This window comes from Tribolium madens, unplaced genomic scaffold, assembly GCF_015345945.1.
Source record: "Tribolium madens isolate multiple individuals breed KSU strain unplaced genomic scaffold, Tmad_KSU_1.1 Scaffold_11;HRSCAF=98;Tcas5.2_LG3b, whole genome shotgun sequence".
NCBI classification, from domain to species: Eukaryota; Metazoa; Arthropoda; class Insecta; order Coleoptera; family Tenebrionidae; genus Tribolium; species Tribolium madens.
This window is the reverse complement of record NW_025400975.1, coordinates 9,187,839-9,199,538: the sequence shown is the minus strand read 5'-3', so window position 1 is coordinate 9,199,538 and position 11,700 is coordinate 9,187,839. Positions and strand designations below refer to the sequence as shown.

Genomic DNA, 11,700 nt, shown 5'->3' with positions numbered 1-11,700 from the left:
CTCTGGTTTAAAACAAGCTAAATTAAGAGACACCAATTTCAATCCAATTTCTTAAATTTTTACCCAATTTTCGAAAAACTTTGTATACAAAAATGCAAAAAATAATACAATTTTTTGCAAAACAGAAATAAATCATTTAAATGTAGAAAAAAACATCTCATTTCCGCAAGAAAATGTTGAGATTGCACACTCTTATTTGCATTTCGTACACATTAAAATCCATAAATTGTTATTACCATCATGAGGGTACTGGTGGACGTTATGCAAGAAGTATTTCTTTCATACCACCGACGCCTTTTAAGGTGTGTTAAAAATGATATAGTGAAAAATGTGCATTCAGCAACCTTGTAAGTTATGGGCTGATGATCTGGATTACAGATGAAATGCCGAGGCTCATCTTCGGCTGGAGGGGCACTAAACTTCAAGTGCACTCCTCTATAAATAATTGTAACACAATTGCTTTTGCATTAGAACACAACACGACATGAAATTAGTAAGTTATTCCACCCTAGAGTCCAACTTTTTAACCGATTTTTAGGTGGTATTAACATCCGTGATCGGAGTGGCCCTTAGTGCCCGTTTGGACACGACCTACCTCCCTCCCAGGGGGGGCGGCGGCGGCGGCGGTGGCAGACCCAGCTTTGGAGGTGGCGGAGGCGGAGGCGGCGGATTTGGAGGTGGAGGCGGCGCCCAAATCCCAATTTTGAAATATGTCAATGACAATGATGGAAGTGGTAATTATTACTACGCTTATGAGACCGGAAATGGGATCCAGGCCGAAGAAAGGGGGCATTTGAAGAACGCAGGATCTACGAATGAGGCCGAGAGTGCTGAAGGGTCATTTTCGTACACAGGCCCAGATGGGCAAAGGTACTCAATTCAGTATGTGGCAGATGAGAATGGGTTCAGACCTGTGGGGGCCCATCTACCAACGCCACCACCCATTCCAGAAGCTATTTTAAGGCAAGTTGGTTTGATTTTTATTTCTTAATTTAGTATTTGTTTAGGTCTTTGGAGCAAAACAGGGCTGAGGAAGCCCGTGGTGGGGGATTTGGGGGAGATGAGGGCCAGTATCGGCCAGGAGGGGGAGGTGGAGGAGGGAGAGGGATCACACAACCGTTTAATCCCCAAACTGGGTACAATTATTAATCGATCACAAATATTTCTATATGCCTGATTATTACATTATGTATTACTTATTATTTATTGTATGTATTGTACTGCTGTGAAGTTTTTATACATAATAAGATGAATGATTATGAAATTTTGTGTTATTACAAACCCCAAAACTTATGCAACTACAAATACACGCGTGTGTACACGGTTGCCGACTATTACCAACTTTAACAAATTGCAATGAAGCGCGCAAATTCAAATCTGGAAATTTCTAACGTGAATATCTCGAAAAGTATGCATCGTACGTAAAAATTGACTATGCCAAAAAAGATGCGCAATAAAACGTTCTATCGAACCGTTCAGTCAAATTTGATTTTGACGATGGTCATTTTCGTATCTCGCTTAGGAAAAACAAAATACCTACCTCATTTTATATTTTTAAAATCTATGTTTTTAGCTGAGATGTATGAGGGGTGACACAATAGGGTTATCTTTAGTTTGAAAAACCCACCTCTAAAATGTTTTTATTACAATGCAACTTGTTTTATGTCATATAGTAGGGTTATGAATGCACAAGGGAGCCCCATAAATTTAGTACACTACCGAGATATTAGGTTAATTTATGTCAGAACATTTTTTTTTTTTGGTGTCGACTGTTTACCATTTGATTGTCGTGATTTTTCTCAATATTGTTAATTAATATTATAGGGTTAGAAAAACTCTAAAGTTACAAAAATTGCAAAATTTTTGAAATTTTGGCCCGAAAACTACCAGTAAGTGTTAATTTTGATTCTAAATAAAACTATAAGGGTCCTAAAACTCGATGGTAGAAAGTGGGACTTATAACCTCTTATGTTTGGTACCGTTGGAAAGCAAATTTAATTTTCTATCATATAAAAAAAAATCAGTGTTCTACGATAAATAGTTATCGAGAAAATTTCTGATAAAGTCAAAAATATCGAGAATTTAAATCCGACTATAACTTCAAAACTACTACGAATTTTGCAGTTTAATTGACGCCAATCGATTCCCCGGAACATTTTACATAGGTTTAGGTCAAAGTATTATATCATTGAGGCACAGTTTTGCCGCAATTTACAAAACAAGAAAAAGTAAAAATTTGTTAACACCACCCCCTTAAAATCTAGTGTTTTTGAACATGTCTCAGATTCGATTTAAACCTATCTTATCCGATAGGTTTTGAGGCGCTAATTACGAATTTCACAATTATTTTGCGCTATCTCCTTTAGTTTCGCCGTAATCGGCATTTAAAAATTCAAATTTTTTTTGCGAGATATCGACTTGGCTTTGACCTCAGTCGATAGATTTTCTTACGCTACTAGTTTTTCATAAGAATTTAAAAAAATTTTGATTTTTTTTGTCAAAATCGGGTATTTCTACCGACTTTATTACTCAATATCTCAAAAACTATGCATCGTAGAGTATTTGAACTAGTTGCATCGTGTTCAGCGCGTAATTTTACGTCTAGAAAACCATATTTCAAGCGTTTTTACGACTTTTAGGAAATTGACTATTTTTACGATTTTACTAGCTCACCTTGAAAAACTCAAAAAATTCGTAATTTTTTAAACTTGACCCAATAACCAAATGAAAACAAGCTACTCCAAATATCTCAGAAACTAAAACAACTTTTTAAAAAACTCGAAACAGGTCAATTTTGTTTCCAAGAAACGTAATTTTTAAAGCACATTTTTTGATGCAAAATAATTTGAATTGAAGCTAACGTAAGGACGTTGTCGTTCCGTATAATGTGAATAGACCTTTATAAGCATTGTGCGAGAGAGAACGCAATAGGTGATCACATGACGTAGGGCAAGAAGTGGAACACATCCAGTCATCTGTCACTTCAATATACCTTAATCTACTTTAAGATTAAAAATAGACAAAATGTGAAATTATATCTTTAAAAAGTATCAAAATGGTGCTCACCTGTTGTGCATATAATTGTAAACAAAGGTCAACAAAAGGAGGTCTTTCGTTTCATGCGTAAGAATAATAGTCATAATTATTTTTGTAATCAATCAAAATAATAACATTTACAGGTTCCCTAAAGATCCCATCTTAAGAGAACAGTGGATTAGGGCCCTTGGAAGACTTAATTTCGTTCCTAGTATTTATTCAAAACTTTGTTCAAAACACTTCCATCAATCAGATTACATTTGTCAGTGGGGCCAAAAAGCTCTCAAAAATGGTACGGTACCATCAATTTTTGAAGACCCATTACAAATAGGGCCCAAGACAAAAATTACCAAAAAACGAGGAGATAAAAAACAAATAAAAGTAGTGAATATTTACATAAAGACTCCTCCATCGACAAGGTAAATTCATTTCTGAGCTTTGAAATTAAGTTGGCTACATTTGATCAAAAATTTAACTGCTATATTTTACAGTAAAAATGAAGAAACAGTCACAAATTTGACTAAAGACGTAGGTGTGAACACGTAAGTAGTTAATAATACCAAAAATCTGTAATTATTCTATTTTTGCAGACATCTATCTGAATTTGAGGAATTAAATAAATTAAGAACAAGAGCTGCAAACTTAGAATTAAGAATTCAACACCTCAAAATAATTGAAGAGAATCTTTTGGACACGTTGGAAAAGTGTTTACCTCCCGAACAAATCATTGAATTGAGGAAAACCTCAATACTGTAGTTTTCATTAAAATTATTCAATTTAGTTTGTTTTATTAGCCAAGTCGCAAATCATTTTACAGTAACCTGTAATGGTTTGGTGACAACAAAGCTGACCCAAAAATTCGAAATATTTCCTGTTTGATCGGGAATATTGACATGTTTGTAGTAGTATAAATTTTATTCATTTTAATTGCAAAAGTGGATTAAATTAATATTGTGCTATTTTGTAGTATTTTAATTAGCCAAGTCGCAAATCATTTTACAGTAACCTGTGGAGGTTTGGTGACGACAACAAAACTGACTCAAACTCCCTAAAAGCAAAAATTCGAAAAATTTCCTGTTTGATCGGGAATATTGACACAATTGTAGTAGTATAAATTTTATTCATTTTAAACACAAAAGTGGATTAAATTAAAATACGTGCTATTTTGTACTTAATTTATCGCTTGTCTAATCAGTAATCACCTTACCTCTGGGCGTTTTATTGTGACATTTGACGTTGACAGGTATGTCGAGGTTATGTTTAATAATTTTTCAAAAATTCCTAGTTTAGTCAACAAGATTAATAAAAATGTTTTAGTAAAAGAATGAACGCCTATAGGGGGAGAGGTCGAGGCAGAGGTTATTCCCGTGGTGCGAAAACCAACCCACCTGTCACAAACATGAGGAGTCCCCAAAACCCACGTTTGAATACAAACCAGAGCATATCACATGACAATAATTGTTGCAATGGAATAAGCATCGTTTTAGAGTTAGATATCGACAGTGGCAGTTTCCTAAATGAGCTGAAAAACATGTGGAACATGTGTAAGTTGTCCCTGAAGACACCATAAAATCAAGTAATTTCTAATTAATTGTAGTGAAGAAGAGTCCACCTGTTGTAAACAAGCTACATCAGTACTTTCATCTCTGTGAAAATCCCTACGAACAAACTATAAGAATTATGTACAATTGTCAGGAATTTAACAGTGCAAAGAGCAAGTCTCTACCATTTTTTATAATAGAAGAGTTTAAAACTTGGTTGGGTGTAAATCGGAACAAAGTCGTACATTTTCTCACACCTAAGTTGAAAATCGACGTATTTAAAATAATCACAAAGCAAAATGCACAAAACTTGACAAGACTTGTGGTCGATGTTTACGAAATGGCTCAAGATGGGGCAATTTTCGTGGACATAATCAAGTGCATGATTGAGAGAAAAAAGTACAAAGAGGTTTTAACAATTTAACAATGTTTATACTTTTGTTACTCTTCATTTGATCAATTTTAGGCTTGCCAAAGTGCTGTGTTGTTCAATTTACAAGATAAATTTTCAGTTGAAGATTTTTTGCTTCCTCTCATTTTGCAAGATAAATTGTACGGAATTGACGAATTTTTAACAGTTAGTCCTCGACATCAAGTCGAATTAGTCACACTTTTGGACTCTACGTTAGGTAGAACATCAGTTAGGGATGCCTTAGCGTCATATGTGTTGTAAGTTGATCACAATTTTGTACGTGAAATTAATCAATTTTTAGCAATTTAGACGTTCCTGATATCAAATGGGATAAATTGCATGCAAAACCCTTGAAAAAGTTTATAACAAGACTTGTGAAAACGTTTAAACTCCCGTCAAACATTACTCCAAATTTGAATAAACGACGAAATGAGGGGGCTTTACAGTTTTTATTGCACAAGAGATTTATCGAAAATTCGTTTGGTAAATTTGTATTTTGTACCAGATGAGGTAAAAAAGTGATTGTAGGTGATGAAAGTTGGAAAGAAATGGTTCAAGAGGCTATTGGAGAAGATGAAGAATTACAAAGAGAGCTTGTGGTTCAAGTTTGCACATTTGGGGCTATTTCTGAGGCTCTATGGTGGGCACACTTTTACAATATTGATAAACAATATTGGCCTTATAATGTTAGAATGCTTGAGGAAAATCCAGACGAAGAAAGGTGTGTTTTACTAGCAAAGTAAAAATTGTGTATTTGACTCTTGTTTAGGTTGCATCAAAGAAATATTTTACCTGAGGAGGAGTCTTGGACTAATGATGAACTTGTCGAGTATCATAAATTTTCTTTACCTTTCACTAGTATTCATTTGATTGATTCTGAAGATTCTTTTGAGAGATTTCTGGATAGTGGGCTACAAGTAACGTGTTTTTTGTGTTGTTTTATTACTGAAAATGTGTTTGTAGGACGTGGAAATTGTGGGAATTGATTGTGAATGGAAACCAAATTTTGGTAGTCAAAAAAACGAGTTAGCTTTAATGCAAATAGCATCTAGAAAAAACGTGTTCATTCTTGATATAATCAGTATAGGAACCAAAGTGCCACATTTATGGCAAGAACTCGGCAAATTCCTTTTTAATAATTGTGATATTTTAAAACTAGGCTTTGGGTTCACTAGTGATATCTTAATGATTAAACATTCTTTACCTGAACTTAATTTTACCCCAAAACAAGTTGGGTTTTTAGATTTGTTATCACTGTGGAAGCTACTTGAAAAATACCCGAAAGTAGTTTTGCCATATGAAGGTAGTACAATTTTTGTGTGCAATTTTTTTTAATTAAATCAATTTTAGTACAAGGTAGTGGTCCCAGTTTGGGTACTTTAGTGAATCAATGTTTGGGCCGTCCTTTGGACAAGTCTGATCAATTCTCGAATTGGGAAAAACGCCCTTTAAGAAATAGTCAGCTTGTTTATGCCGCACTTGATGCTTTTTGTCTCATTGAAGTCTATGATGTTATCAGGAGTTGTTGCGAAAAAGCCGAATTTCCCTTCGACGAGACGTGTTATAATCTCATGACGAATGAGAAAGGGCCGAAGAAGAAGGCCAAAAAACCGGTCCAAAAAAAGGTATTTTCAATTGATTCAAACACTTAATTGTTATAATTTTTCAGTCAAAGCCTCCCCAAGATGAAGAGATAGCACAACCCCCATCTCCTCATTCGAATCAAGTGCCAGCTGCATCGATTAAAGTTGTCTGTGATACAATGTTACAAGGTTTAGGTAAGAATCTTCGAAGATGTGGAATTGATACTGCCATTCTTGAAAATGATATGGACCATATGGAGTGTGTTAGATATGCTCAAGATGAACAACGATTTATTTTGACACGTGGAAATGTTTTTAATAAAGTAGGGTTTAGATTTTGAAAAACACAATTTTAAATTATTTTTTTAGTTGTATGGATATGTGCCACTCGGACATTGTCTTCGAATTATCAGTGATAATGTCGACGAACAGCTCAAACAATTCGTTGATTATTTTAAAGTTAATGTGACAGTAAATGACGTGTTCAGCGTGTGTCAGGTATACAGGGTGTTCCGTCTAAACTCCACATTAAAAGTATTGGGAGTTGGAATAATCATATTTGTTTGAAAATTGGTAAATAGCCATAATGCATTAAGTCCTCCTAAATGAAAATATTTTCAAGATGGCGACACTTCCGGTTATACCGGAAGTTGGTCTCAACTTTCTTATTTTAAATGGAAAGGTATATTTTGTACTGCGTTTTGGATTAATCGGGTTATTTTAAGGGAGTTTTCATCAGCTTTCCCTATACCTAAATTTAGCCGTTTTTGAAATATTTGAGTTTTTCAAAAAATTTTGGATCTGCATCTTCCACTTTAAAAGTCGGTAACTCTGCCATTTTTTAAGATTGTTTTTTTGGCGTTTGAAAGAGAAAACTTAGATTTTTCTTACGGTGTTTTCAAATTAAAAAAAAATAACAAACCCTAAAATTTTAAGGTTACTTTTGTAATAATTCAAATACCCATAACTCAATTTTTCCAAATGAAATACCCCAATTTTTGTTTTACTAAATGGAAAAGTATTTAATTCTGCATCGATGTGTATTAACATTTCCTATACCTAAATTTAATAATTTTTAAGTTATGGTGACTTTTTGTTAAGACTGTCGAAAATCTATTACGTTTTCGTATAGTTTGCTATGGAAATCAAAAATGTCAAAATTGTTTCTCAATAAACGTCGACAGTGACTTATTATTTCACAAATAGTGCCAAAATATGGAGAGTCAAAGCTACTCAAACTTAGATTTAATTAATTTATTTTGTATTTATGGAGAGTGTAACAAAATTATGTCGTTTATTAAACAAAAATTTATATTATAACTTACTTTTGAGACACGCTTAATTAATTTTAGGCGATGGACCAGATTTGCTTGGTTTAAGAGTGTTTGGATTATTTTGAATCAGAAAATTGTTTATTACGGCCCTGATGTGGTTCAAATTGTTCTAAATTTTGCACTGATTGTACATAAAGAACCAATCTGTCGAATTATGCGCACTTTGAACATTTGAGATTTTTTTTGAAGATTTATATTTTTTTTGAAAGATGTAAAACCGCTAAAAACGACTCGAATCGGTATTTTTGAATCAAAAATAGAGCAAAATACAAATTTTAGTACACAATAAATTAACTTAATTCACAGTGTTATGTAAATCTTCCAAAAATGTCAAAATTTCACAGTTTGGACATTTGACAGTAAAGAAAATTAATTAACGTTTATTCTTCAAATAATATTTATTTTCTTAACTATAAAATCGGAGAAGCCGATTTTTAAAACAAAAATTTTAATTATTTTTATTTTTCTTGTCGACAAATCTAAGACGTGTTCTGATTGGTTGATTTTAAAAGACGTAATTGATTGGGTAAGAATTGAACAATGACACTCAACTTTAACGCATTAAATAATTTTTTACTTTTTATTGGTGTAATAATCGAAAGTGCATGATTCATATTGGCTCTGGGGTTGGCTCCACCCATTGTGCAAATTTAGATCCAATTAAAGTAAGATAACTCACACTAAACGCTGATTTGTTATAAAAATTCGATTCAAAAATCAATAATTATTCACGATTTTTTTAAATGGGTGGAGTTACTTATCGTTGCTAGGTTTTTGTCGGATTTGGGCCAATAAGAAATAAAAACCGGTTTGTTCTCACCTTAGTGGTAATTACGGGAATGGGAAGTGATTGTTATTGGTCCTTGTAACTCACCAATAAATTAACAAATGTGTCCAACCAATCAAATTCAAGATTTTGCAAAAACCTCACCGATTGGCCATAAAAAAACTATTTTAATTCAATTTATATTTGTTTTGAAAAAGACGCAAAAATAATGATTTAAGTTAATTTTTCCAATTAGAGACGAAAAATTAATGTTAGATAAGGGACTCTTTCGTCAATTTTTTTCTTAGTGGGTTCCAAAAAAAATGCAGATTAAAGCTTAATGTGACTCTAAAAAAATTTCCTTTGATTTCTTTGAAGAGTGTGAGCGACCTTGTCAGAAGTGTCAGATTGAATGATTGAAATCCAACGCACTCTTAGTGATTTATTTAAAACGTTAATTTAGGCACTTTTAGACCTTTTTTCTCTGTGAAACTTTACCACTTTGTAGAATTATGATTGAATTTTTGTTTTTTATTTTCACTCAATCTCTTAACGTTTTACACGGGTGTGAGAGCGTTCAAGCTATCACGTTTTAAGGTATAATAAATTTTTCTCACTTGTTAACTTTAATAATGATCGCATGGTAGAACCTATTAATAATAATTAAGTTTGCATAACTTTTCATATTTGGGCAATATTTGTCAAATAGTAATTTACTGTTGACGTTTGTTTAGAGAAAATTTTGACATCTTTGACTTCCATAGCAAACTATGTGAAAACGGGCGTGGCTAGTAATAAATTTTCTGTAGTCTTAAAAAAAAGTCCATAACTTGAAAATTATTAAATTTATAGGTATAGGGAATGTTAATACAGATCAATGCACAATTTCTCAATTCTCTTCTATTTAGTAAAATAAAAATTGGGGTATTTCATTTGAAAAAATTGAGTTATGAGTATTTGAATTATTACAAAAGTAACCTTAAAATTTTGGGATATGTTTTTTCAAAATTTGAAAACACCAGAAAAAGGATCTAAGCTTTCTCTTTCAAACCAAAAAAAAACGAATTCAAAATCTTAAAAAATGGCAGAGTTACCAATTTTTAAAGTGGAAGGTGCAGATCCAAAATTTTTTGAAAAACTCCAAATATTTCAAAAACGGCTAAATTTAGGTATAGGGAAAGCTGATGAAAACTCCCTTAAAATAACCCGATTATCCAAAAACGCAGTAAAAAATATATCAACAACAATTTTGACATTTTTGATTTCCACAGCAAACTATATGACTAGTAACAGATTTTCGGCAGTCTTAACAAAAAGTCACCATAACTTAAAATTATTAAATTTAGGTATAGGGAATGTTAATATAGATCGATGCAGAATTAAATTCTCTTCCATTTAGTAAAATAAAAATTGGGGTATTTCATTTGGAAAAATTGAGTTATGGGTATTTGAATTATTACAAAAGTAACCTTAAAATTTTAGGGTTTGTTATTTTTTTTAATTTGAATACACCGTAAGAAAAATCTAAGTTTTCTCTTTCAAACGCCAAAAAAACGAATTCACAATCTTAAAAAATGGCAGAGTTACCAATTTTTAAAGTGGAAGGTGCAGATCCAAATTTTTTTGAAAAACTCCAAATATTTCAAAAACGGCTAAATTTAGGTATAGGGAAAGCTGGTGAAAACTCCCTTAAAATAACCCGATTAATCCAAAAACGCAGTAAAAAATATATCTTTCCATTTAAAATAAGAAAGTTGAGACTGACTTCCGGTATAAGCGGAAGTGCCGCCATCTTGAAAATATTTTCATTTAGGAGGACTTAATAGTTTATGGCTATGTATCAATTTTCAAATAAATACAATTAATCCAACTCCCAATACTTCTAATGTGGGGTTTAGACGTAACACCCTGTAGAACGTTTCGTAATAATTGACATCTCGGTTGGCGTTGAGAGTAAAAAAGTTACTAGATCGCGTATGTCACGACAAATGTTGCCACCTTAAATTTGAATTTCCATGCCCTACCGAGATGTCAATCATTTTGCAACATAAAATTCTTTGATTAAAAATTTTTTAGTCATGCAATGGCCGAAGTTTCATTAAAGTCTCACGCTCGACTATGTTGGCCTTGACAGAATCGCAAAATTCCCTACGATATGTCCCCCCTGACTATGATCATGACATAGAGGAAGCAACTGGTTTTTCAAGTGATGATGATTTTGATTTTGAACCCGGACCACCAGTACAAACAACACGGAAATGGGACCTTTGTAGGAATTCGACTTGTAATTATTGTGTTTTTGTCATTGTTGTTTTAGATTCGGATGAAAAGCTCGATGTTGGTTTGTGTCAAACGCAACGTGGGGCGAAAATACAAGTGGGGATGATACCAAATAGTGTTTTAGAAAAAACCGATGTTTTTTATGTTTGTGAAGTTTGCGGGAAAGTTTACTGGGATGGGAGTCACTTGGAAAAGGTGTTAACGGGAAGACTTCAAGGAATTGTGCAATGAATGCGTTTTTTTCTCTTATTACTTAAAATCAGCTTCGTTATTTTGGATTAAAATACATTATTATTGACTAATTTATGTTTGTTTGCATGTGGAGTAGTACAAAAGTGGTTTTGTAAATATGATACAGATGGTTTTTTAAGGCACTTTGTATTTCAGTAGATATGTAAATACCATTTCAGATACCATATACGCAGAATGTTCCATTTTTATTGTAACAAATTTAAACAGGTGATAGAATATTGAATTTTAAGATAAAAGTTTCCTATGAACATGTATTGAAAAATACTATGGATTTTGTCCAATATTTCAGAAACAATTTTAGATAAAATTACAAAATTTGGTACAGTTGATTACCTTTATGTCGAAATTTTTAACTAGGGGCGTTTGGGATAAAAAGTAAAAAAAAAGTACGTTTTTTCGATACAACTTACCCTTTTTGAGTAAAATCTTTTTAATATTCATGATACACTTGTTTTGTTGTGTTTTTTACCGAAAAAACAATGGTCAAACTTGGTCG

General features: G+C 32.7%; 3 protein-coding genes across 4 annotated transcripts; all 3 read left to right on the top strand.

Moving 5' to 3' along the window:
- The first annotated feature begins 338 nt into the window (after positions 1–338).
- LOC123003648 (pupal cuticle protein 20-like) lies at positions 339–1,258 on the top strand. Its single transcript, XM_044396553.1, has 3 exons — positions 339–493; positions 539–963; positions 1,008–1,258. The coding sequence occupies exons 1-3, from the start codon at positions 485–487 to the stop codon at positions 1,147–1,149; spliced, it is 576 nt and encodes a 191-aa protein (XP_044252488.1). The 5' UTR covers positions 339–484; the 3' UTR covers positions 1,150–1,258.
- Positions 1,259–2,948: 1,690 nt separating this feature from the next.
- On the top strand, positions 2,949–3,816 carry LOC123009972 (THAP domain-containing protein 1-like). 2 transcript variants are annotated; one of them, XM_044406687.1, is made up of 4 exons: positions 2,949–3,123; positions 3,180–3,455; positions 3,528–3,568; positions 3,627–3,816. In XM_044406687.1, exons 1-4 carry the CDS (start codon positions 3,056–3,058, stop codon positions 3,650–3,652), a joined length of 411 nt encoding a protein of 136 aa, XP_044262622.1. In that variant the 5' UTR covers positions 2,949–3,055; the 3' UTR covers positions 3,653–3,816. The 2 variants fall into 2 exon arrangements, with proteins under 2 accessions (XP_044262622.1, XP_044262543.1); XM_044406608.1 differs by having other exon boundaries at positions 3,528–3,578.
- Positions 3,817–4,043: 227 nt separating this feature from the next.
- On the top strand, positions 4,044–11,254 carry LOC123009891 (exonuclease mut-7 homolog). The gene is made up of 13 exons (XM_044406489.1): positions 4,044–4,279; positions 4,354–4,580; positions 4,634–4,986; positions 5,044–5,246; positions 5,291–5,472; positions 5,518–5,710; positions 5,759–5,906; positions 5,953–6,292; positions 6,340–6,614; positions 6,659–6,895; positions 6,942–7,070; positions 10,749–10,941; positions 10,990–11,254. The coding sequence occupies exons 2-13, from the start codon at positions 4,361–4,363 to the stop codon at positions 11,181–11,183; spliced, it is 2,667 nt and encodes an 888-aa protein (XP_044262424.1). The 5' UTR covers positions 4,044–4,279; positions 4,354–4,360; the 3' UTR covers positions 11,184–11,254.
- The last annotated feature ends 446 nt before the right edge of the window (positions 11,255–11,700 follow it).

Bases quoted from the DNA above. Each gene is read 5' to 3' on its own strand.
- LOC123009891 (XM_044406489.1), top strand. From the start codon at position 4,361: ATGAACGCCTATAGGGGGAGAGGTCGAGGCAGAGGTTATTCCCGTGGT. The intron at 5,247-5,290 runs GTAAGTTGATCA...ATCAATTTTTAG, and splicing joins GCCTTAGCGTCATATGTGTT to CAATTTAGACGTTCCTGATA. The intron at 7,071-10,748 runs GTATACAGGGTG...AAAATTTTTTAG, and splicing joins ACGTGTTCAGCGTGTGTCAG to TCATGCAATGGCCGAAGTTT.
- LOC123009972 (XM_044406608.1), top strand. From the start codon at position 3,056: ATGGTGCTCACCTGTTGTGCATATAATTGTAAACAAAGGTCAACAAAA. The intron at 3,456-3,527 runs GTAAATTCATTT...TATATTTTACAG, and splicing joins AAGACTCCTCCATCGACAAG to TAAAAATGAAGAAACAGTCA. The intron at 3,579-3,626 runs GTAAGTAGTTAA...CTATTTTTGCAG, and splicing joins AAAGACGTAGGTGTGAACAC to ACATCTATCTGAATTTGAGG.
- LOC123003648 (XM_044396553.1), top strand. The intron at 964-1,007 runs GCAAGTTGGTTT...GTATTTGTTTAG, and splicing joins ATTCCAGAAGCTATTTTAAG to GTCTTTGGAGCAAAACAGGG.